General features: G+C 43.5%; 2 protein-coding genes across 4 annotated transcripts in view; one reads left to right on the top strand and one right to left on the bottom strand.

Annotated features, from left to right (window-relative positions):
* NAT10 (N-acetyltransferase 10) overlaps positions 1–26,825 on the top strand; it is a 364,178-nt gene that overhangs the window by 137,217 nt on the left and 200,136 nt on the right. The gene's annotated exons all lie outside the window — the stretch shown is intronic.
* LOC138787892 (golgin subfamily B member 1-like) overlaps positions 1–26,825 on the bottom strand; it is a 58,589-nt gene that overhangs the window by 25,614 nt on the left and 6,150 nt on the right. The window contains exons 5-20 of one of the 3 annotated variants that reach the window (XM_069965175.1): positions 26,670–26,792; positions 26,233–26,397; positions 24,910–25,086; positions 24,346–24,468; positions 23,856–23,969; positions 22,292–22,601; positions 20,790–20,899; positions 20,453–20,570; positions 19,500–19,591; positions 18,637–18,787; positions 9,612–9,721; positions 8,559–8,676; positions 4,038–4,174; positions 2,004–2,113; positions 1,695–1,863; positions 447–551 (exon numbers count right to left, since the gene is read on the bottom strand). In XM_069965175.1, the coding sequence (XP_069821276.1) occupies positions 447–551; positions 1,695–1,863; positions 2,004–2,113; positions 4,038–4,174; positions 8,559–8,676; positions 9,612–9,721; positions 18,637–18,787; positions 19,500–19,591; positions 20,453–20,570; positions 20,790–20,899; positions 22,292–22,601; positions 23,856–23,969; positions 24,346–24,468; positions 24,910–25,086; positions 26,233–26,397; positions 26,670–26,792 (2,232 nt within the window). Of the gene's footprint in view, positions 1–446; positions 552–1,694; positions 1,864–2,003; positions 2,114–4,037; positions 4,175–5,549; positions 5,594–8,558; positions 8,677–9,611; positions 9,722–18,636; positions 18,788–19,499; positions 19,592–20,452; positions 20,571–20,789; positions 20,900–22,291; positions 22,602–23,855; positions 23,970–24,345; positions 24,469–24,909; positions 25,087–26,232; positions 26,398–26,669; positions 26,793–26,825 lie in introns of those variants that run through there. The other 2 variants (XM_069965176.1, XM_069965177.1) reach the window with 2 other exon arrangements.

The raw sequence follows: 26,825 nt of genomic DNA, 5'->3' as shown, positions 1-26,825 counted from the left end.
AAAGTGAATTGTTCTGGCATTCTGGACTAGAAATGACCTTACAGTATACATCATGTATGATATTAGGGTACTTAAGGTCACCTTGGAGGCCTAAGACCAATATTTCAGATTGTAATACCTACAGATAACCTTGTAATGGCTTAGCCACAGATATAATTGTGTTTAGAACCACCACGGCCGTCACACCTGCTAAATAATAAAATACCATCTCAGATGAATAACGTGTCTGAACGGAATATATTACAGACTGCTCATCCTTAGAGGTCAAGGCATACACAGGAAATTTTAGGCAACAGTGGAGCAGCTACATCCCCAATTCACCAAACTCATATTTTCCATATTGATAAACCAGTACTTAGAATTTCCGCTTTCTATGGAATGATGAAGACTCAACCAGACCCAATAAACTCAAACCCTCCGTTTCTTAATGGAAATGCTTCACTTACCCTGTCTTTAAAGGCCGACACCTTCTCCGTAAGTTCAACATTGGTCATTTTCAATGTCAAGTTCTCAGACTCAGATGCCTGCTGTCTCCTTGTGACGTCCTCAAGCTAGGGATAAAAGATAAAAAATCAGGTTCAGCTTGTGAATATCTGCAAAGAACCTAAGCAAAAAGCAGCTATCCAGTCACTATAAACACATGTCAACACATTACAAAGCCAAATGTATATATTGTATCAATCCAAATGACATCAGAGACCCAAACAATGTTGTCCACTTCATCTGAGACTTAAAGGGATATTCTGAACAATTTTTAAAAACATTTCTTTAAATAAGTTATATACATTTTTCAAAGAAACAAGCAGTGAGGGGCAACATGGTCCCTCTGCTGCCACCAATGGCTGTGTCGGGAACTGCAGGGCTGTACAAGCCCTGTTACTGACACAGTTCTATATCACCAGAGCTGCTGCATGCAGATACTAAGCCTCCCTTGATGTCTATATAATACATGTTAGTATTAAAATAGTTATTACACTAGGGGAAGCTGTTAGTGTCATTAGTGCTGCAACCGTGTCACAGTGTTGCAGAGTGATTGACCATTATTTTCGCTCACTCTGCTACGCTGTGACACAGCTGCAGCACCACTGACACAGACAGCTTTCCTGAGTGTAATGTCTATTCTAATATTAACACGTATTATATAGACATCAGAAGAGGCTGTAGCGCTACTGACACAGACAGCTTCCCCCATGTGTAATGTCTGTTCTAATACTTACATGTATTATATAGACATCAGGGGAGGCTGCAGCACTACTGACACAGACAGCTTCCCCCAGTGTAATATCTATTCTAATACTTACATGTATTATATAGACATCAGGGGAGGCTGCAGCACTACTGACACAGACAGCTTCCCCCAGTGTAATATCTATTCTAATACTTACATGTATTATATAGACATCAGGGGAGGCTGCAGCACTAGTGACACAGACAGCTTCCCCCAGTGTAATATCTATTCTAATACTTACATGTATTATATTGACATCAGGGGAGGCTGCAGCACTAGTGACACAGACAGCTTCCCCCAGTGTAATATCTATTCTAATACTAACATGTATTATATAGACATCAGGGGAGGCTCAGTACTAGTGATATGTAATTATGCTGGAACCAGGGCGTGTGCAGCAGATATACTATGTAGGTAGCGTTTGCAGTTCCTATACTGCGGTTGGACAGAATGACTCACTACTGACCTGATGTTCATACTGATCCAGTTTCTCCAGGAGCTCTTTGTTTAGGGCTTCCTTCTCCTGCAGGGTTTTGGAGACTCTGTTGAGCTTATTCAGCTTCTCGGTTACTTCCAGGACACTCTGCTCTTTTTCCACAAAAGCGTTTTCAAGAAACACATTCCTGTTTGTCAAGCTATGAAACATGAAATGAAAGAGATAAACCAAATTTTACAGACATTACGGCTGGTTTAAGTAAATGTCCTTCATGTTTACGTGGCCCAATTAAAACAATTTTCCTACCACCTCCTTCTGCACTTAAAACTAGAAGGTTACCCTTTAAGTTCATCATTCAAGGTGGAAATGAGGTCATGGTGTTTTTCAGCCTCTTGGCTTTGCTGCTGGCGGATCTGGGCCAACTGAGTCTGGAAGCGCTCATTTTCACTCTGCAACAAAGAATTGTGGGAAATATGAAGGATTTAGCTACCACTCCAAGAATGCACATCACCAGCTTGTATGACGTGGTACACCTAATTGTGATCCTAAGTGAATCTGTCACCTCCGTGAAACAAATAGAACCTGTAAAATTGAGTCATGGAATGGAATTAAAGGGGTACTCCGATCAAAACATTTTTCTTTTAAATCAACTGGTGTCAAAAAGTTACCTAGATTTGTAATTTACTTCTTTTCAAAAAATCTGAAGACTTCCAGTACTTATCAGCTTCTGTATATCTTTCAGGAAGTGGTGTATTTTTTTCAGTCTGACACAGTGTTCACTGCTGCCACCTCAGTTCCATGTCAGGAACTGTCAAGAGTAGTAACAAATCCCCATAGAAAGCCTCTCCTGCTCTGGACAGTTCCTGATATGGACAGAGGTGGCAGCAGAGAGCACTGTGTCAGACTGGAAAGGATACATCACCTCCTGCAGGACATACAGCAGCTGATAAGTACTGGAAGGCTTCAGATTTTTAAATAGAAGTAAATAAGAAATCTATATAACTTTCTGATATTAGTTGATTTGAAAGTAAAATGTTTTTGACAAAGTTCACTTTTAACAACTTTCCTGATTCACTTAATATTGGATTGGCTACTTTGACCAAGGACTAAGGGGGATCCCGGTAGACTCTTCAGGGGCAAATTGAAGTTTAGCAAACAACCATGATGCTTACTCTTGTTGAGAAGCAGTATATACTATGCAGCCATTTAGCACGAAAGGACAACGGGCAAACCAATAAATACTAAACTATATTCTGTAGCATGCTCGAGTTCGATTGTTTGGCATTTGATTACCGGTGGCTGAAGAAGTTGGATGCAGCCCAAGGATGTCCGGAAAAAACATGGATACAGCCATGGGCCATGGGCCTCATCTCCTGTTGGCACTCAACTATACAGTGTTTAAGGGTCATATTACATAGTTCGACTACGGCCCAATCATCTTAGTCAACGAGCGCCAATCTATCAGTTTACTGGACCTATTAGATGGCCCGATAATCAGGCAGTAAGGGCTGCATGGACATAGTTAGCGCTTGCCCAAACACCTGATACCTTACCTCTCCCCGCTCCCGCTACCACTGGAACCGGGAAGCTGGGGAGCACAGGAGAGAAGACCGGGGAGCAGGGAGAGGTAAGGTATCAGGCAGCCATCGGCCAAGCATCGCTATTACACGCGATGCGTGGTCAGTGCCCGGCGATTTTAGGTCCACACCTAAACCAACAGCCAGCCGATGATCATTTCATCGGCTATTCGTTGTCTTTATTGCACGGAGCGGTAATCGGCCCTAAATGTACACGTCCTCAGGACATGTGGTTTATGTCGTTCATGATCTGTGTTCAGACCGATCAGTAGCTGCACTCTTTCCTCCCTGCTCATCCACCCAATAATCGGCCCATATAAAAGGCCTTTTGGTTTGTCGGCTGCCAAGCTGTTTCACTGTATTAAAATGTGTTAGAGGCACCTCACACACAACAGTAAGGAAGCAGTGTATATAAGTGACACAACCACACCAAAGCAATGTTAAGACCCCGCTTCACACCTCACACGTGAGTGACCTGCAACAAGCCCCACACACCTGGGGAAAGGACGGAGTCTCTTCATCTACATCAAATGTTACCTGTGTTAAAAGGCTCGGTTACAAGACCCGGATAATGAAGCAGATGCAGAATCTTCAAGCTAGTCATACATTACATCTATTAACATGGACAATGATTCATTTTCCTATACAAGTGCTCAATATACAGTGTCTTCTGTACGCCAAGCAGGCCCATTAATTCGCCAGCCAAGCTATAAGTAATATGCTACATGCCCATTGTGTTCTGCACACACCCAGGTGCTCAGAGCTACTTGGGCTATGGAAGATGGGAAGCACAAACCTGCAAGGATTCAATGCGAAGCTGCAGCTGTAGCCGGTCCTCCAGCTCCTGACATCGCTCTTCCAGGGTCATGATCTGCTCCTGCAGCTGATTTCTCTCCATCTCCAGCTCTTCTACCACTGCTCTCAATCCCAATCCTGAACACACAACGCACAGAAAATCAGACAGATAGACTATGCATGTATATGTAAATCACACATTACTGAAATAAAACGTTTAGAATACTTTATTGCAACCAGTGAAAGTTTTGCTTCAACAAAGGGTTATCCTAAATCAGAAAAAGCATGGCTACATTCTTTCAAAACAGCGCCACATTTGTCTTTGGGTTGTGTAGTATTACAATTCAGATGCATTCACTTGAATGGAATCCAGCTGCAAAACCCACACACCTAAACTGAGGACAGGAGTGGTGCTGTTTCTGGAAGAAAGTGTACGTGTCTTTTTTTTTTTTTTTTAAGGTCTGAATAACCCCTTTAATTCAACATTAAAGGGGTTATCCAGCGCTACAAAAACAAGGCCACTTTCTTCCAGAGACAGCCCCACTCTTGCCTCCAGCTTGGGTGCAGGTTTTGCTGCTCAGTTCCATTAAAATGAATGGAGCTTAACTGCAAACTGCGCCTGAACTGGAGACAAGAGTCGTGTTGTCTCTGAAAGAAAGTGGCCATGTTTTTGTAGCACTGGATAACCCCTTTAAAGGACTGGGGAGAGATGCCCTTGTATCAAGCGATACCAGAAAGGTCTATAAATCTTACTTGTAAGAACGCATGATGTGACATGTCAAAAATTTTTGAAGTAACAGTAACAAGTTTTCAGCAAACTTGCCTAAAAGTTTAAGTTCGGTAACGTTTGTCCAAACGCGCACATTGACTGCCAATGGCTGGAGAAGTTGGATGCCGCCCTAGGGTGTTCTGGAAAACATGGATACAGCCTATGGCCCATGGTTGTATCAGTGTTTTCCTGGCGGCCCTAGGGGGGCATCAAACTTCTTCAGATGCTGGTAGTCAAATGCAGTGTTCAGATGCTAGTAGTCAAATGCAGTGTTCAGATGCTGGTAGTCAAATGAGTGTTCAGGTTCGGACAAAAGCTGCTGAGCCTGAACTTTCGTCAAGTTTGCCTTACAGTAATGCGTAATCGACTATTATATTTTCTATATCTGGGACAGCTCAATGACAACCATTATGGCTGCAGATTGCTTGAACAAAGAAACACCTTTCTAAGAGAACTGAAAGGCAACCTGAGTGAGTGAGGCAGTGAGTAAGCTGTCATGGCAGCAATAATAGTTGTCATAAACTAAGCTCTCCGCAGAAGCTACAGTGATACGATGAGACAATAAGGCAGTGGGTGAAGTTAATGTAGGTGCAAATACTGTCATGCAAAATTCACTGGTGAAAGCTGAAAATAGTCTAGCTGGCCATATAAATGCTAGCCAATCATATGAACAGCTGGCCATGTAATAAATAAAAAAGCCAGGCCCGACAGAACCTTAGTCTCCTGTTCCAGCTCATAATATACCTTGTGACTTCAGTATGTAAAAGCACAAATAGAAATGGTCTGTGTTGATGAGACAGCCCCAACCCTACAGGGATTTAAAGACTCTGGACACCTCTGACCTGTGAAACAGGTATATGCAGTGTGTAACCTGCTCCTAGTTACAGGTGTATGCAGTGTGTAACCTGCTCCTAGTTACAGGTATATGCAGTGTGTAACCTGCTCCTAGTTACAGGTATATGCAGTGTGTAACCTGCTCCTAATTACAGGTGTATGCAGTGTGTAACCTGCTCCTAGTTACTGGTATATACAGTGTGTAACCTGCTCCTAGTTACAGGTGTATGCAGTGTGTAACCTGATCCTAGTTACTGGTATATACAGTGTGTAACCTGCTCCTAGTTACAGGTGTATGCAGTGTGTAACCTGCTCCTAGTTACTGGTATATACAGTGTGTAACCTGCTCCTAGTTACAGGTGTATGCAGTGTGTAACCTGCTCCTAGTTACAGGTGTATGCAGTGTGTAACCTGCTCCTAGTTACTGGTATATGTAGTGTGTAACCTGCTCCTAGTTACAGGTGTATGCAGTGTGTAACCTGCTCCTAGTTACTGGTATATACAGTGTGTAACCTGCTCCTAGTTACAGGTGTATGCAGTGTGTAACCTGCTCCTAGTTACTGGTATATACAGTGTGTAACCTGCTCCTAGTTACAGGTGTATGCAGTGTGTAACCTGCTCCTAGTTACTGGTATATACAGTGTGTAACCTGCTCCTAGTTACAGGTGTATGCAGTGTGTAACCTGCTCCTAGTTACTGGTATATGCAGTGTGTAACCTGCTCCTAGTTACTGGTATATACAGTGTGTAACCTGCTCCTAGTTACAGGTGTATACAGTGTGTAACCTGCTCCTAGTTACTGGTATATGCAGTGTGTAACCTGCTCTTAGTTACAGGTGTATGCAGTGTGTAACCTGCTCCTAGTTACTGGTATATACAGTGTGTAACCTGCTCCTAGTCACAGGTGTATACAGTGTGTAACCTGCTCCTAGTTACAGGTATATACAGTGTGTAACCTGCTCCTAGTTACAGGTGTATACAATGTGTAACCTGCTCCTAGTTACAGGTATACACAGTGTGTAACCTGCTCTTAGTTACAGGTATATGCAGTGTGTAACCTGCTCCTAGTTACAGGTGTATACAGTGTGTAACCTGCTCCTAGTTACTGGTATATACAGTGTGTAACCTGCTCCTAGTTACAAGTATAAGCAGTGTGTAACCTGCTCCTAGTTACTGGTATATGCAGTGTGTAACCTGCTCCTAGTTACTGGTATATGCAGTGTGTAACCTGCTCCTAGTTACTGGTATATGCAGTGTGTAACCTGCTCCTAGTTACAGGTATATACAGTGTGTAACCTGCTCCTAGTTACAGGTGTATACAGTGTGTAACCTGCTCCTAGTTACAGGTATATGCAGTGTGTAACCTTCTCCTGGTTACTGGTATATGTAGTGTGTAACCTGCTCCTAGTTACTGGTATATACAGTGTGTAACCTGCTCTTAGTTACAGGTATATGCAGTGTGTAACCTGCTCCTAGTTACAGGTGTATACAGTGTGTAACCTGCTCCTAGTTACTGGTATATACAGTGTGTAACCTGCTCCTAGTTACAAGTATAAGCAGTGTGTAACCTGCTCCTAGTTACTGGTATATGCAGTGTGTAACCTGCTCCTAGTTACTGGTATATGCAGTGTGTAACCTTCTCCTGGTTACTGGTATATGTAGTGTGTAACCTGCTCCTAGTTACAGGTGTATCTCTCTTAGCTTGTAATAAAACTAATGCTGTGAAGTGTGTGATTCCCCCGTCTCCTCCCACACCCTGCAATCTGTCATTGGTTCTATACTTCTTTTGTAGACTGACACAAATCCTATGTGATTTAACTGCACTCTCCCTATCTACAACCAGTGTGATCTGCCCTCCCTGAAGACTTGGATGCTTTCCTCTTCATACTGTGATCTGCCCTGTACATCATTCTTCTTATCCCCGTTTCTAAGGGTCCCTTTACACAGGCCGAAATCAACTGGCAGGAACATTGACTACTCATAATTGTCCTATGTAAAAGTGCCAGTTACCAGTCGAGGTACAAGAAATCTCTCATACCTCGGCTAAATGCCTTTTTTGTGTGGGCATTTTAAGGAGAACTCCAGGGAAATGTAAAAATCATGGGAAGGCAGGGGAGTGTGGAATCATAAGAAAGTAGCTATGCTTACCTGTCCCTGTGCCTCTGCAGCTCAGCGTCACCAGTCTCCTGTATCTCCCAGCTTTCTAGATCGTCACTTCCCGGCAGAAAATACCCGCTCAGCCAGTCAGTGACTGCAGAGGTGTCCCGTCCCAACCACTGATGAGCTGAGCGGACATTTCTCAGCCGGGACATGACGTCACAGGATCGGTGAGATCCAGGAGGCTGACAGGATCTGTGATCCGTGATGCTTCAGGGGCACAGAGACAGGTAAGTATAGTTTCTTAAAATGTTATATTAGATGTATATTATGATGTATGATGAAGCAGGATAAACAGCTATGTAAAGAAGTTGTTTAGAATCTACAACAGCAAAAAAGAAGACTATTTTGCGCTTTGGAAGCAAAATAAACTATACAAATGATTCAAGTGCAAAGGTGTCCATAGCCTTTAAGTAGGGTAACAAAAAAAAAAGCTTCAACAAATACGTAAACAGTAAAGGCAACATGATAAAGACATAATACCAAACGCTGCACAAAACCCAAGAGCCAAACTAGGCAGTTCATCCAGCTTGCACATGCCTCAAACTAAAAAAAAACAACAAACAATTAAAATGATCATCACAAAAAAAACAAAAAAAAAACAAAACATGTTTAACATGTTAGGAACCAACACATCAGCTCGTAGTTAAACAAAGAAAAAATTGTGGCATAAAAAAATAAAAGGTGATGCAGTGCATGCTCCACCACTTGTCTGCCGGCCGGGTCAGACAAGGGGTCAATAAACTGTCTAGTGGGGTCACACCTGAGTTTGGAGAACCGTATTCAGGCCACCAACCTCCCATGTTCTCGCCCTCTATTTCGCCGCTTTCTGTAGCTAGGCTTTGCTCTCTGAAGCTCTTGTCGCTGTAGTTGTAGTCATCCTGATGAAAATATAAAAGGGCAGATCAGGCTACTGTAATAAGATGGATTATATGCAGCAGGATAGGAAATAGAAAAGGAAATCTATTATATATGGCTTTGGTGTCCCCTGTTGGAAGTGTAATCAAATGACAGGTATGAGAAGAGACTAACCCCAGCAGTCCACGGATTTTGGTTTGGCATGCAGAATATATATCCATCATGCACCAGCCATCTTGCTATATCAGCCATGTATGTGTGTGTCATGCTTTAAAAATTAAATGCACAACTAGATCTCATAAGCCTATAGACATTTATTAAAGGGGTTCTCCGATTAAAACCCAACCTCCATGCCCCCCAGCGATCTCCAGATCGGCTCCCTGCTCCTTTATCTTCGAATACAGCCGTGGCTCGGCATGTGACCTGCAGATCTATTCATTCTCTATGGAGCTGCCAGAGAAAGCAAGTACAGAATTTGGAGCATTCCGGCAACAAGTACGTTTTATCGGAGAACCCTTTTAATGATACCCTGAATTTATTAAAAGACACAGGCCTCTATACAGACATACCATACTCAACGCTGCCGATCCCCTGCAACTGCCGCACCAACTCTCCCGGTCCTCCATTGGTCTCTGCTTCTTCTAAGTTGTGCATGTCGTCCAATTGCACAGGAGATGCCTGCTCAGCCAATCAGTGTCCTCTGCAGTGTCTTACTTCAGTCAGTGATTGGCTGAGCAGGCAGGACCCATCAAGGGCAAAGGGGAAATAACCCTTAACAATATTGCTGTTAGGACTCGATGCCTTCTATTGGTCATGCATGTTAGTTAGGACATGCTTATGGAAGAACTGGGATCTAATCGATCAATAACCATTGCATGCCTATGGCTGACCACATGCGCGCACCCATCACCATAACTTAGATACATTCATAGGCGTATCTAAGAACTTATGCACTAACCTGCAATTTGGTGGATCCTCTGCTTCCTTTTCTCCGCGCCGTCCTCAGTTTCCCCTGTCCTCGAGCTGCGCTCAGCTCCTCCTCCAGTTCCACCTGCCCTGAGTCCATGGCTGGATCGGAGCAGCCAGGAAAGAACCAGTCATCCTCAATCAGTTTTGTGCCACAGGAAAGCAGTTTACATCAAAGCTCCACCAAATCACCACATTCAACTTATACCCCCCCCCCCCCAACGTACAGCAAAAATCCTAAACGAGACGCTTAAGTCGTCTATGTGACCAAACCTTTCCCGAAACTGGAAGAGGGTTCATGTTATGGAGTGTTACAACGTGCAAGTTAACAGTCTCAGTCAATTTACAGAGAGGCACACACGGGATAGGGATCAATACGGGTAATTATGCAGCCCAGTATGTAAATAAAAGCATCTCGGTTTAGTGCAGGAAACAATGTCCGTTAATTCTGAGGAAGTCGCAAGAACCAAGCGCAAGTCATCAAACCGCGTAATTACTCATCGACAATCTGCTTCTATTGTGCCGGGTATATAAATGGATCACGTAAAGTCACACGTAAGATATCATTGGGGAAGAGATAGTGGTACGCTTGTAACAGGACATTCCCATCCGTTTTGTGATCTGACACAATGGTCGGCTGATCCTGCGAGTGATTGTTATCATGCAAAGAGAAGGTAAAGTAAAGGAACAGATGAAGCAGAAGTGAGACCGACCGGCTGAGTTCACATAAGGCTTTGACTGGTGGCAAGGAGACTCTCTGATCTAAGGGATGGGAGGATCTCGCCTCTAGTTTCAGTGCAGATTTGGGGATCATATGAAGACTGTGTGCATGAAGCCTTACCAATTCTAGATTCATATCATCTATATAAAAATTAGTCATCGTGTACATACATTACATCCTGTATTATACACCAGAGGTACACTCACTATTCTGCTGGTGGGGTCACTGTGTACATACATTACATTACTTATCCTGCACTGATCCTGAGTTACATCCTGTATTATACTCCAGAGCTGCACTCACTACTCTGCTGGTGAGGTCACTGTGTATATACATTACATTACTGATCCTGTACTGATCCTGAGTTACATCCTGTATTACACTCCAGAGCTGCACTCACTATTCTGCTGGTGGGGTCACTGTGTACATACATTACATTACTGATCCTGTACTGATCCGGAGTTACATCCTGTAATATACTCCAGAGCTGCACTCACTACTCTGCTGGTGAGGTCACTGTGTATATACATTACATTACTGATCCTGTACTGATCCGGAGTTACATCCTGTATTATACTCCAGAGCTGCACTCACTATTCTGCTGGTGGGGTCACTGTGTACATACATTACTGATCCTGAGTTACATCCTGTATTATACTCCAGAGCTGCACTCACTATTGTGCTGGTGGGGTCACTGTGTACATACATTACTGATCCTGAGTTACATCCTGTATTATACTCCAGAGCTGCACTCACTATTCTGCTGGTGAGGGCACTGTGTACATACATTACATTACTGATCCTGTACTGATCCTGAGTTACATCCTGTATTATACTCCAGAGCTGCACTCACTATTCTGCTGGTGGGGTCACTGTGTACATACATTACATTACTGATCCTGTACTGATCCTGAGTTACATCCTGTAATATACTCCAGAGCTGCACTCACTATTCTGCTGGTGGGGTCACTGTGTACATACATTACTGATCCTGAGTTACTACCTGTATTATACTCCAGAGCTGCACTCACATTTCCATAACACAAAAGGGACATATTTCCATTGTTCCTAAACACAAGACAAATTTCCAAAATAAGACTCAGCAGACACTGAGCTAGCAGGGAATCTGGGGATCAGGAAAAATGCGCATACAGCTCAGGAACAGAATGTAATTCAAGATCTGTGTATGATAGAACCCGACCTAGACTCACATTTTCCCTTATGACATATGAAAGGCATATACTAAACTGAATAGGTCTGAGCTGTATTACCACATACAACCTGTGTACAATGGTGGCACTGTTGTTGGCAGAAAGCAGCCATGTTTTCCATCCTTAGTTCTTAGGGTAACACTAGTGCCTGATCTGGCAGACAAGATGAGACCATCTGCACCACTGGAGGATCCCTTTAAGGATCTGGTGAGTTGGGTTATCTCTAAAATTCTCACTGAGCTCAGTAATCGGAGTCGTCTCACTTTTACTTTAAAGAAAGAAAGAATCAGTCGGCAACTCATTTAGTCCACAAGCAACGGGTCTGCAAGCGGTCATAGATTACACCAGAGCATCAGCGCCTAGTAGTGGCTGAAAGCTTCAAGGCTCTGTCCACACTACAGTCAAAGGCTTCTTTCCGAGGCGTTATCTGTAGTTCCAGGAAGAACAAGACTGACGTGCTGAGCAATTCTTCCCAGCAGAACCTAATGGAGCCCATTATAAGTTAACAGAGGCTGACGGGCAGTCAGTATTCAACAGGTCGGGCACTGGAAGCCATAACAGTGGTGTGAACAGAGCCTGATTTGTTCTTAGTGATTATAACTGTGTATGTTACCCATATACAATGCATTTATGTCAATTTAAAAGGAACTGATGACATCACAGAGTTGTGTCTGACACCATATTGGCCTCTCCTACTGCACAGGCTTAACCTGTGGCCCTTGCAAAATTACAGTTCCCATCATGCCTTGACAGCCCAAGCTTTGGCATGATGCCAATTGTAGTTTTGCAACAGCTTGACATCTCCTGTGCCCTCCTGGTTACAGACAGAGTGAGTTAAAGAGGAACTATAGCGCCACCCCTGTCTTCGGGTTGTGTGTAGTATTACAACTTGGCTCTATTCACTTAGCTTAGCTAAGCTGCAGTACCACACACAAACTGAGGACAAGAGTGGCGCTGCTTTGAGAAGAAATAAACTATGTTTTTATAACCATGGGTATATGTTATCCTTTATCTACAGGTTGAATGATGGGGTACTCTGACTGCTAGGACCCCCACTAATCACAGGAGCAGTGACAATTTGTGTGGTAAGTGTATTTCGCTGCGTTTAGCTTTATTATAGCCACCCTAAAGGCTCTATAGGGGAGATATGCCAAAATGGTGTAAAGTAGAGCTGGCTCAGTTGCCCCTAGCAACCAATCAGATTCCACCTTTCATTTTCCAAAGAGTCTGTGAGGAATGAAAGGTGGAATCTGATTGGTTGCTAGGGGCAACTGAGCCAGCTCTACTTTACACCATGGGGGAAACTTATCAAACATGGTGTAAAGTGAAACTGGCCCAGTTGCCCCTAGCAACCAATCAGATTCCACCTTTCATTTTCCAAAGAGTCTGTGAGGAATAAAAGGTGGAATCTGATTGGTTGCTAGGGGCAACTGAGCCAGTTTCACTATACACCATGTTTGATAAATCTCCCCCTGTCTGTATATAGACTCGGTGATGTCATCAGTTCCTTCACCCGATCCATTCTCCAACATTCATGAAAAGGCACCAAAAAAAGGCCGGCAGACTCCGATACAGACACGGACAGGAGAATGAGTTGGTTAAATCAGAATTAAAGGCACAAATCACAAAAAGCAACATTAAACTGGTTATGATGTTACGAAAAAAAAAAAGGAAACCAGACTGATAACTAAAAACACAGCTAGCGCCATACTGCTGACTGTTTCCACCGCAAGATAAGGCTCCGGGAGGAACGAGACAGCGGTACGGCCCTAACCGGCCCAAAGGAACCTGCATGCACAAAACTGATGGGAAACTAAGTTCTTGGTGGCTGATCGAATCACAGTGTGAGGTGGGGGAGTGAGGGGAGGGAGGCTGAGCGCCGAAGCTCAATGTATGGTGGAGGAGGAGGAACAAAAAAAGAAAGAAAAATGGAATCATGCTGTGTTCACATGGATTAAGCCACAAACCTGCTCCAAATCTGGGTTATAGTGAGGGGGGTCGGAGCTAGATACAGCTAAGGGTGAGGATATTACTTTATCCTTAAAGGGGTACTCCGGCGAAAATAGTTTTCTTTCAAATTTACAGAAAGTTTCAGATTTTCAGAAAGTTATATAGATTTGTAATTTCCTTCTATTTAAAAATCTCCTATCTTTCAGCACTTATCAGCTGCTGTATGTCCTGCAGGAAGTGGTGTATTCTTTCCAGTCTGTCACAGTGCTCTCTGCTGCCACCTCTGTCCATGTCAGGAACTGTCTTGAGCAGTAGCAAATCCCCATAGAAAACCTCTCCTGCTCTGGACAGTTTCTGACATGGACAGACTAAAGACATACAGCAGCTGATAAGTACTGGAAGACTGGAGATTTTTAAATAGAAATAAATTACAAATCTTTATAGTTTTCAGGAACCAGTTGATTTGAAAGAAAAAGATTTTCGCCGGAGTACCCCTTTAAAATTTTACTATCACTCCGAAAAAACTTCTGACATGTTAAAAGCTTTGCTGAGACTGCCACTGATTGCTAGATGATCTGGGAGAAGCGCGTGACTGAGCACTTCTCCTCCTGCCCTTCCCATCTCACTACAGGAGGTGGATTCTACAATAAGTCTATGGAGCACGATGGAGAGAGAAGCGCTAGTGCAGTGATCAGGAACCTTTGGCCCTTCAGCTGTAGCAAAACTACAATTCCCATCATGCCTGTTTGGCTATCAATATAAGAATTCCCCGAAATCTCCTTTAAATGGCAAATGAAAGTAGTTTTGAGGTACACAGATGAAGGGGAGAGGAGGTATATCTGTGGTCTCAGAGAAATCTTGTTTAAGCCTCAAGTGCCCAGGAGGCGGGATCTAGTTATTCTGTGCCTGGAGTGCTCTGTATTGATAGGACTCTCTAGCTGTATTCACCTCCTGATTGGACGCTACAACTTTCAGTCATACCCGAGGAGGAGGGGCCAGGGAAGCTCTTGGTACACTCACTCTTGGTACACTCTGAGCATCTGTCTTCAAGGAGGGGTATACAACAGCTAGCTGCACCAGGAAAGGGTGTATTATTAAAGAACCCATTGTTTGTATATAGGGTGGGCACGGCCATAGGCTGTAACCATATTTTTCCAGACTCTAGGGCTGAACGATCGCACTTGAGCATGCTCCTGTAAGCACTGAGTGAGTCCCTGTGAGTAGTAGATACACCTCCCACCGATTAGACCTGTAAAGTCCCGACCACCAGGGATTTATATTCATTTGTGTGTTAAAAGTGGATCAAGCGAATCCCAGCAAACATGGACATGATCACATATAAAGCAATTGTGCAAGTGCAAAATAATAAGTGACCCTCACACTCACACACTGGCAGTAGTCATATTACAGAGGAGAGCGGCCACTTTGCTGGACATGATCATAATGGTCAACCCCAGGGAAATTACACAAAGTTATGGAGTTACATGAAACAGAGCTATTAAAAGTGGTGGGCAACCGTCTGTGCCAGGGCCGCTCATTCATCTAGAACACTGGTGTCAAACTCAGGCCCTCCAGCTGGTACAAAACTACTATTCCCATCATGCCTGGACAACCAAAGCTAAGGGCCCTATTCCACCGGACGATTATCGTTCGCATAATCGTTAACGATCTCAAACGACCGCTATTGCGAAACACCTGGAAACGTTCACTCATTTCCATGGAACGATAATCGTTGCTTATGATCGTATTTGCGATCGTTTTTTCTTCGTTATTGCGTTCGTATCTACTGCGAACGACCAAACGACGTCTTATTCAATGCGAACGATTTGCGAACGAGCAACGATAAAAATAGGTCCAGGTCTTATAAAGCGATCAACGATTTCTTGTTCGGTCGTTAATCGTTAACTGCTATTCAAACGAACGATTATCGTTGAGATTCGAACGATTTAACGATAATCTGAACGATAATGGTCCGGTGGAATAGGGCTGGTCCAGGTTGTAGTTTTGGAACAGCTGGAGGGCCTGAGCTTGACACCCCTTATTCTAGAACCTGTCCATGAATAGAAGATGATGATAAATTCTGGTCAATTGCAAACAATGCAGAAGGGGACAAGTGTACCCAAGACACCAGCACTTGTGAGCGTCCACCTTATACCGCCATGTTGTTTTAGGTTGACTGTACTGTGCTGAATAATTGTATCACTGGATTTTATTATGGTCAGATGATCAAATCACAGAGTCAAAGGAGAGGTCCGGCCATTTAAACAAATCTGGCAGCCGGCAGGGGGAAGGGGGAATTTGATCAGGAGTACAAACTTACCTCTCCTGGTACCTGCAGTGAGCGGTGGGACCAGCCTCGGGACGCTGACACGTCACAACCTGGCTAATGGACTGGCCGCTCAGCCAATCAGTGACTGGGGTGGGACAAGCATTCCCCCCCCCCCCCCCGAGTTGTGATGGCCACTCACCTTCTGGCGGGGGTCCAGAGACTGGTCCCACCGCTCACCATGGGCACGGGGAGAGATACGTCTGTACTCCTGATCAAATTCCCCCCTGCTGGCTGCTAGATTTCTCCATTAAAGGATATGGACACCTTTGTGTATAATGAAATAAAACATTCCTGCTATCGGTTTCAATGAGTCTTTTTCTATTTTGCTCCTGCAGCTTTTATGCATTACATTACACTACAAGCAGCTGAATTCCCCTCAGTCTCAGTCCTGCCATTTGGCCTCTGTCTCCAGCTTGTCTTTTATTCTCTTGAGTAATCCTTTAAGAAATCAGATCACATGAGATGTGGCCCTTAAAGTAGCCATATACCTTTAATAACGGATAATTTATCTCTCACGTCCGACCCCTTGTCCTCCCCACATGTGTTCTCAATGGGGAAGGTTAAAGGGGTTATCCAGAAAAACATGGCCACTTTCTTCCAGAGACAGCACCCCTCTTGCCTCCAGCTCAGGTGTGGTTTGCTAATAAGTTCCATTCACTTTAATGGAAGCCAGTTTTAAAACTTTCACCCAAACTGGAGACAAGAGCGGTGCTGTCTTTGGGAGAAAGTGGCCATGTTTTTCTAATGCTGGATAACCCCTTTCAGCAAGAGCCAGCAAGATCTGGCTGTGACTTATCTCTCCCAGTACAAAGGGATCAGGCGGTGATTTTCCATCACACCCAACCCCTATCTCGAAATCATCTGTCTGTGGACACTTGGGAGAGCCCCATGCATCTTATAATAATGACTGAACCGCCACGAGCATAGGGTACGGCCAACAATTAAGAGTAAGGGCACTTTAAGATACACATTGACATAAGAAAAGGGGAGAGGCGTAAGATGGAGTTGAAAAAAACAGCCAGCTATCCAGACTAAACAGAACTGACCAGCTTGTGGTGTATTGTAAGGCTGAGTTCACACTGCGTTTTTTTCATCCGTTTTTTTTATCCATTTTTTGCAAAAAAAAAAAAAAAACAGATGGAAAAAACGGATGCATTTGTGTGCATCCGTTTTTCCATTGACTTCCATTGTAAAAAAAAAAAAAACGGATCCGTTTTTTTTGACGGACACAAAAACGGAGCTGACGCTACTTTTGTGTCCGTTAAAAAAAAACGGATCCTTTTTTTTTTTACAATGGAAGTCAATGGAAAAAGGGATCAAAACGGATGCACACTAATACTAATGCATTAGTTTTTTCCAAAAAAACGGATTGCAAAAACGCAGTGTGAACCTAGCCTAACACTTGCAAGGTGCACAAGACAAATGTCAAGAGCTTAAATCGTTGCCATCACTAGTTAAAAGAAGTTGAAGAGCAGATTAGGTTACATACATGAGAGAAACCCTTTATTGTAAAACAATTGCTGAAATGTTTTATTCCATGCTATACATACAAGCACTAAACATGTGCATAGGTGTCTATAGCCTTCAAATGAGGTAACTCTTCTGCATTCACCATGGGGGGTATCTTTATGAATATGCAATTATTCAGCATTGTATTTTACGCAGATCTGGACGTTCAGACCCCCAGCGATCACTAGATGCTCTCCCTAGGTTGCTGCAATCTGTCTCACTGCAGGAGAGGGTCCCCATAGACTGACAATATAGACCATCTCCTGCAACTAGACAGAAAAGGCAGTGAGCCGCCTGCTAATGTGATTAGCCATGTGCTTCTCCTGACTTTTTCTAATGATCAGTGGGGGGTCTTAAATAGGCACTGTCGCAAAAATCTTTTTATTTTTTATTTTTTTTATTTCTTTAAAAAAAACAACAGGGGGTTGTGATTGCAACCAGTTTTGGCAATATACTCTAAGTTTTCTATGTTTAAATCAATGTTTTACAACAATATGTTATACATATGGCCATTAGGTGTCTCCCTTCTAGTCAGACTGTGGTCCATGCTCCCTCCGTGCCAATATTTGGTCCTTTCTCTATTTAAAAAAAAAAAAAAAAAAAAAAAAAGACCAAAAACAGAAACTCCCAGTCCTTTGTCCGCTCACATACATGGCTTGGTATTGATTGACAGCTGTTCCTGAGCGCGCACGGAGCAGGACAAGTCTTTACTAATGAGCTTCCACATTCAGTAGCAGAGAATCCTGGGCATGCTTGCATTGTATGGTCAGCTATCCTGTCACACAGCACCAAAACCTCTGTAACCACACAGTGACATTATACTGACTGAATTGTTACATAACACAGAGCATTGTCTCCTGGTAAGCTGCAGAGCTGATAATAGAATCAGCAGACTGTAATAATATAATTAGCCTAAGATAATTGCCCTTAACATTGATTTCAACCCAGAAAACATAAAAAATAAAACTAAAGAGAGTTTATAGCAAAACTGCTTAAACACTGTTTATTTCTTAATATTTTTTTTTCGCGACAGTGCCTCCTTAACACCCAGACCCCATGTTTCTAGGAAAGCAAACTGGAGTTGGAGGGTGGACATTCTCTGTAGTACACATCAGCATGTTATTCCTTGACAGCTTGTAGATGGCCGAACTCCTCTCTACAATTAGCTGATTGGAAGAATTAATTGTGAACCTGATCCCAGCACTGAGCCAACCTTATATAATGGACAGTCAGAGGCGCCATGCCAGGTAGTGGAATTAGTGACATTTTATCTGGTGATGGTAATAGGAGAAATTACCTTCTCTTTCCTCCTCTATCTGCGCCATTCTCAAGACCATAACAGATGTGTCTTCTCTCTCCTGATCTGGGGTCACGTCGGCCTCTTGGCTCATCTCGCTCCACTCCAAGAGAGGGTTCTGCAGCTCATCCACGCTGCCCGACTCGCTTGTCTGAAAACATTGCACATCGGTCATGTACACAGAGGTTCAGGTCATCATGAAAAAATTAAAACGTTTCTTCCGTAACAATTTGCTACACAGGTGTGGACTCCCTGTAACCTGAATCCGTGAACTTCCGAAGACCCTCAATCTAAGAAACAGAATTCATTAACTACACGCAAAGACAAGCTGATAGTTAGAGCCTTTCCTTTGTGCGTTCAGTGCACAGAACGTAGAACCTTTTGTGCCCTAAAGGGATAATTAAAGATTATAAAATCATACCTGCCTTCTTCCAAAAACAGCGCCCCACCTGTTCTCAGGCTGTGTGTGGTATTAAAACATGGCCCTGTACATCTCAATGGAAATGGGCTGCAATACCACACACAAACTGAAGACAGGTGTGGTGCTGTTTCTGCAAGAAAGGAGATATGTTTTTTGTAACCCTAGATAACCCCTGTAAGGACGGGTTAGAGGATGCAGCCCTAGGGAGCCCTGGAAAACATGGTTACAGCCATAGGTTATAGGCCATATCCATGTTTTCCAGGCAGTCTTAGAGCTGCATCCAACTTCAGCAGCCACCGCTAATGAAATGCTGCACGTTCGGATTCGGTCGGACCAAAGCATGCTCGCATTGCGGACACACAGAATGGCTTTACGTGACTACTAATGGTATGATCACATAACATATGCAGATACAGCCGAGAGGACTGTGTATGTGGTTCACCTGTGAGTCAGCTCTTTTAGCAACCTGCTCCAGATCTGCCTGCAGTATCCTTTGCTGTTCTTCATACACCACAAGCTTGGTCAGCAATTGCTCTACAGAGTCAAGGAAAAAGAAAGAGGAGAAAAAGAATGAGTCTCAATGTCATCATGCTTTGACATCTTGAACAGCAGGGCACGGGGGGCGCTCGGTGTGGATGATTGACAGGTAGAGAGGCCTGTTACTGGCCACTCTGCCTGTCACTCATCCCCTCCGAACCCGCTGATAGGTAGAAAGCAGTGACTACACACGGACAGGGAGCCGCCCAGATGACTACCTCGTATTTGCCTGCAGCTCTCCCAAGGATATAAACTTAATTTCCTCCCCTATAAATCTGCTGCTCCCCTGCTGCAGCCATGGCCGCTACATGCCAAGAGCTGCACAACAGTGATGTAGGGAACCATATCAGTCCAAAAGGTTCCCTTTAAAGCAAATGTACCAGCAAGTATATTGCTTTTTTTTTGGTTCAAATCAACTGGTTTCAGAAAGTTATATAGATTTGCAATATACTACTATTTAAAAATGTCCAGTCTCCCAGTACTTATCAGCTGCTGTATGTCCTGCAGGAAGTGGTGTATTTTCTCCAGTCTTACACAGTGCTCTCTGCTGCCACTTCTGTCCCTGACAGAAACTGTCCAAAGCAGGAGAGGTTTTCTATGGGGATTTGTTAATGCCTTGGACAGTTCCTGTCATGGACAGAGGTGGCAGCAGAGAGCGCTGTGTCAAGAATACACCACTTCCATGCAGGACATACAGCAGCTGAAAGAAATTATTTTTTTGCCTGAGTATCCCTGAATCAGTTGCTATGGGAAGGAAAATGACATTTCTCTAAAGCAATTTTGATAGAGGAGGCCCCCACAAACCTCCAGCAAACCTGAGACCACTATGTGACCGTGTCACAATTACAGAGCTTTTACCATTAATAGACTGCAAATCTGCGGCCGACTCCAGCTTCATCTCCAGAGCTTTCTTCTCCTCCTCCAGCTCAGTGACGCGAGTAGTCAGCGCAGACAGCTCCTGGTTCTTTGTTTCTGACTACAAAAGAGAAATGAAGCAAACGTTAAAAAGGATAAAGGAGATGTAAGCGGATTCTGTGATCTCCCGGAGTGAAATATAAGACAGAGCGTGGAGATCGGACAGTCACAGGCATGGAAATGAGAGGACAGTCATTATGTAGAACATCTGAGAATCAGGCAGGAGTGGGAGAAGAAGAGGAGAGATCTAAGACAGGCCGGAGGATAGCGGTACTTGTACAATTTTTAGTTCTTCTTCCAACTGCCTGATTCGGGATTTTGACCATGCCTTCATTTTAAGGAATTTTGCCTCGGATTTACTTGCCTCTTCGGTCTTCAACTTCACTTCACCTGAAAAGAGACAAATACATTATAAGCAAAAACAAGGAAGAAAGAAACAATACAAAGCTCACAAGCTTTAGGGCCAGTTCACACGGAGTAAAAGTGGCAGAATTAAGTGTCATAAAGGCAGTCTATGGAAGCGGAGAGGCACGGAGAGAGGAGACGCGCGAGCCCTCACATAGACTGCCTGTATGACACAGAGGCTGGCGGGAATTCCGCCAGTTTTACTCTGTGTGAACTGGTCCTTGAAGAGTCAAGAAACAAAACCTTTGACATGTCGGAGAGACACATCAAAAGTTTTAATCCGTCGGGGTCTGAATGTTCACACAGCGACCAATTGAGAGAACAGGTTGAGAGACGTTGCACTCACTGCAGAACTCTCTTGGCTTTGTGTCATGTGACAAGATGGTCTTATAATGAAAGTCTAAGGGGAGAAAATTACAAAGCACTGTGAAGCTAGACCCAGAAGTTGGCAAGTAGAGACGAGGATGTACACTGGAGTGTCAAGTTATCCAATACTGACCAAAGTAGCATAGAAGATAAAGAAAGTCCAACAAAATCAAGAACCTATCGATATTCTTCAATTTTTTTTGCAAATCCAAGGGCAGAGCAGCGACATTTCAACCCCACTGGGTCTTTATCAAGCATATGCATGATAATGACCCAGTGGGGTCGAAAAGTCGCTGACACTTTACATGATGCAACAAACCTTCAGATACAGTTGGCTTAGTGTTGTACTGACACAGTAGTTTAATAAAGGACTATATAATAGCTGTAAAAGCTCCTGTCTTCTTCGCTTTTGATCCATTAGTCCATATGCAATGGACATTTCCACAGTAAAACCTAATGTGATCCTGGAAAATAACACTGAAAATCAGCAATCAAATCTAATGAAAATTTTCAACCAAACTCACAGCCTATCTGAGATCATCTGCAGATTTTATTGTGGATTTTTTCTTCCCTCAAGAAAAAGTCAATGGGGAAAATCATACTGCACAACAAATCCAAGCACGACCCAGAACAAAACAGAGAGTCAAAATCTGCACTAATTTTTTTTTTAATAAAATCTCCTCTCTGGTTTTGCATCCTCTATTGCTCGATGTCATTCCCAGAGCTCCCTCTGCTGACATCTACACTTCCATCATGTCCGCACTGCACAATTTCCAAGCTCAAGGGGTCAGAGTGAAGGAATTTTAGTATAGTTATTTCAGGAGGATACCACTGCTTATACCAGGGGTAGGGAACCTTGGCTCTCCAGCTGTTGCAAAACTACAACTCCCATCATGCCTGGACAGCCAAAGCTTTAGCTTTGGCTGTCCAGGCATAATGGGAGTTGTAGTTTTTCAACAGCTGGAGAGCCAAGGTTCCCTACCCCTGGTATATATTAGAGAACTCGGTTACCTTGTAATTTGATAACTGCAGAGTCTGTTGTTGCGGCAGATCCATCCCTGACATCTCCTGGGCTCGCCAGGCCTTGAAGCTGGTTCTGAAGTTGCTGTATAGTCTGAAATTTCTCTTGCATTTCCCCCGCATGTTTCTCTTTAATTTCCTGCAGGACTGTGCTGTGGCGGAGAGCGAGCGCTTTCATTTCCGTCTCGTGTTTCTCCATCATGTCTTTAAGCTGCGCTCTCATTACATGCTTCTCCGCATCCAGCTTAGACTGAAGGTTCTGTTTTTCAGACTGGAGCTGCCTGCATCTCTCAGCCATTTCCTACCAAATAAACATATAGATTGAAAACCACTGAGTTCATGTCCATTCATCTCTGCATTTCCTTTTATTGCTCCAATGTATAAAAAAAATAATAAACTACTTGAATGACTTTTCTACATAGTTGTACTGGGAGTACAGATAATATGACACAATATGTGTCTTTAGATCACTAGAATAAGGGAGGGGAGAAGCACAAATGCAGGCTTCTCTCCCCACTGTGTGTCTGTGTAAGAAGACAGTCCCATAGACTTGCATTATGAGCCCATCTCAGACTTCTCCCAGGTTCGTTCTCATGATCAATTGGGGTCTGAGCACTCGGTTTTTTGACCAATGAAAACTTCCCGAATGTCCGCGTGATCTTGTGACAGGGCCCGTTTATAGGGTACCTGTCATCAGTTTTCATCACTCGGAGTTTGTATTAGTGTGAAAGTCCCAGTTTCATGTTGCATGACATTGATGTCAGATTACCTTTTAAGGGGAACTATCAGCAGGTTGCACGAATCTAACCTGCTGATAGGCCCCTATTGCACAGGAGACACCAAGGAGGAAGGTGTACCTCTTACCTTCATCCTCAGCACCGTTCCAGTGCAGCTAGTAGTCTGCTCCACAGTCCAGTGAGACCAATAGGAGCTCTGGGGTACCCATTAGGAGCCCTTCCCACCCCCATAGCACTGATGCGGCCCAAACCCAGCTGCGCTGCTTCATTGATTATAATTAGGAAGGGGCGGGCTGGTTGGGGGCGGATCGGAGCTATGGGGGGCAGGTAGTGCTCTAAACGCTGCCCCAGTCCGAACAGTCTTACCGGACCTTGAAGCAAACTAATAACGGCACCAAAGATGAAAGTAAGTCACATACCTTCCTCTACGGCGTCTCCTGTGCAATAGGGGGCTATCAGCATTTTAGATTGTCTAACCTGCGGATAGTGTCTCTTTAAATTCCCTGTGTAGTTTGGTCAGATGTGGCAGCTGTGTAACCCTTACACCTCTGCCATGTCTTCTACAGTCTACAGATTAGAAAAAGAAGGGACCGTGGTGGAAAGTTACATATCTGCATGATCCGACTACACTGTGTTTTTTGTAGTCTGTAACCATAGAGACATATAGGTCAGCATAGAAGCTGTATATCCAAATCAGCATTTTGTTGCTGGTTGAAGCTATAGTCCTGAGAATCGTGTGTACGATATCACTAGAACTCTCATACTAGAACCTCATTTATTACCAACTAGACACGGATCATCTCTGTCCCATGACTTACAGTGATCTGCCGATCTTTATTATCCAGCTCTTTTTGTAAAACATCAATGACTTGATTCTTTCCTGATAACACCTCTTCATCCTCGTGAAGTTTCTGCTTCAGGGCCTTGAGCAGCTGGTAAGAACACAAAAGACAGAGGAGGTCAGATATCTTAGATGTCACATCGCCCAGGAGTTTGTATGTCCATGTATCCTGACTGTAAATATTCAGAGTAAATCAGTATACAATAACCTACAATCTAGTGCAATGAGGATGAATCCAGCTAGTCGCTGCCCCCGACATTACATTGTACATAACCGCTGACTCTGTGCCTCCTAAATATTCAGTATAGAGCAGTGTAGGCACAACATCATGAGGGTCCATCTTCCATCTAATGACAAGATGGAGGAGACCAAAGGCATCCGGATAGTCAGAACAGCTGATCCGCACAGGCCTGTCAGCATCAGTGACTGACTTCTTTTTATTTAATTTTTTTATTTTTGGAACCTACCTGATGGAGTTCAGCAGTGGAATCGGACTTGGCTGTGATTCTGAAGAGCTCCTGGTCGTGTTTCTCTGACAGCAGCTTCATCTCTTTGTCTTTTTCCAGAATTATGTTCTGATAAACCCGAATCTGGAGACAGGACGGCAAAGTTACCGGGTGACCAAAAATGGGGGATATGAGACTTGTGAGATATAATATATTATATATATATATATATATATATATATATATATATATATATATATATATATATATATATATATATATACACACACAATATATATATATATATATATATATATATATATATATATATATATATATATACACACATATACACACACACAAGCAGAAACACATACACTGTTATTTAACAGTACTGGACAATGATGTAATGGAGCAAAATACACCAGGCACAATGGCTCAGGTTTAATATTGTAAATGGACCAGAAACGTAACCAAGGAATTTGCTGAACAGAAACGTACAACTTTTAAGACAGGAGATATGGATGTAATTGCATAGCAAACCCCTTATGTAAGCGAGGAGGTGAGTGCAGCACAAAAACTCACATTTTCCATGTACATGGCTTCCTTCTCCTGGAAATCGCTCTTCTCTTTGTTTAAAAATGCTTTCAGGCTTTCTGTCTGCTCGTGGAGTAGACTGTACTTCTCCTCGCCTTCTTCAACTTTCCTGGTCAGATTCTGGATTAAAACCTGAAGGTCCTGGACCGAATCATTTGCTGATATCTAGGACAACATGAATGAATTCATAACTTGTAATTGAAAAACATTAATGTAGCTAGATATATATGTGACTTGAAGTTGCTTAGCGTCACCATTTTGTAAGAAAAAACTGAAAATAAAAGACTCTGTCAGCAGGTTTCTGCTGTCCTATCTGAGGGTAGCATAGACAAGTGACAGAGAAGCTGAACAGAATGATGTATCCCTTACATTGTTCTGTACAGCAGATCTCCTCCTGAATAACATGGACAATAAGTAGTCCTCTCCATTATGTGCATGAGCCTAGTAGTCCTGGATATTCATGAGCTCCAGAAAACTCCACCCACCAGCTGCTGATTGGCGGTTATCTATACATGCTGTGCAAATCAGCAGCTGGAGGGCGGGGAAGGGGTGGGGCAAGAATCCTATTCCCCTGCATATTAGGTGAACCATGTATATATAAGCACACACACAGACATACACACACACACACGGATTGAAACCTCTACAGAAGACCATCTCTTTGGCATGACCACCCCCAATAAAGACCAGATTTCTCAGACAAGATTACTCAATATAAAGCCTTGTTTTGACTGGTGATCTTTTACTGGAACCCCATAGCTCATAGTAAAGACTTTGTGCATCACTCATTCAATCCTATTCTGCAATGTTGTGTCCCAAGAAATATAATACACCAGGGGACATGAAGGTCTAAAACACAGGTAAAAAGACAAATGTGAGGGCAGGTAGGCATCAGAAGCGGGGAGGGAGATGGCAAGCTTTTATTCTCTTGTCTCGCTTCCTCCTTTATAGCGCTCATGCATCCCCTCACAGAGTTCACCAGAGGGCAAAGGGAGGATTACAGCTAGCAGGACTGGGAGTGATTTTTTGACCTCCTCAGAGTCCCGCAGATGTGAGGCCCCATCCACAAAGGACAAATTATAGCCCTGTGTGAAAGCCTCTAAAAACCATCACATCTCCCCGGACAGGGCATGTGCTGCCATCAATAATAGAAGAAAATGGACGCACAATTGATTAAGAGATCCTTTGTGCAGCCTTTTTGTCAGCAAGGGCCAAATGACTAGTATACCATCTAATGACGCCTATAGCTGGCAACTTGCTGCCCATCTAAGAGACCACTAATAAGTAAACTTTACAATGAAGTCATCATACCTTAGTATCTGGTTCGGCAGTGGATGCCTCTACTGGGACAACCGATGCAGCGGACATTTGCAGGTCCTTTATATACGCCTCTTTTTTAGCCAGCTTCTCTTCTTTTGCAGCAAGCATGTTGTCCAGTTCAGAGCCGCGCAGCCGCTGAGCCTCCAGCTCCACCTCCTGGACAGCAAAGAGCCGAGAAAGATCAAAAGAGAACATGGCAACTATTAATTCTCACTATACCATAATATGCTATAATAGGATAACGCAGGCACAGACCTACCATAGAAGACAATGGGCCTGAAAGCAACACCTCAGCACTCCTATGGTCTCGGGGCCTGGAATTAACCCTTAGAGACCACAGCAAAGTGCGAGCATGCCCTGTCTTCTCTTCAGTGACCTTTAGTCCTCCCGCCCCTGAACCCCTGTACCCTCACATTACTTTATAATACCTTTTTCTGCAGGTCTTCATTCTTAAGCGCTAACTGGGACTCTAATTCCTCCACACGTTTCCTCAGTACCAGGATTTTGCCTCGGTTTGCAGAAGCGTTTTCTTGGTCACCATCTCCGGAGCCCTGAAATTATATATATATTAATAATTTGCCTTT

Source organism: Dendropsophus ebraccatus, chromosome 4 (genome assembly GCF_027789765.1).
Source record: "Dendropsophus ebraccatus isolate aDenEbr1 chromosome 4, aDenEbr1.pat, whole genome shotgun sequence".
Taxonomy (NCBI): Eukaryota; Metazoa; Chordata; class Amphibia; order Anura; family Hylidae; genus Dendropsophus; species Dendropsophus ebraccatus.
Note: the sequence above shows the minus strand (reverse complement) of the source record. Positions and strands in the feature narration are given on the sequence as shown.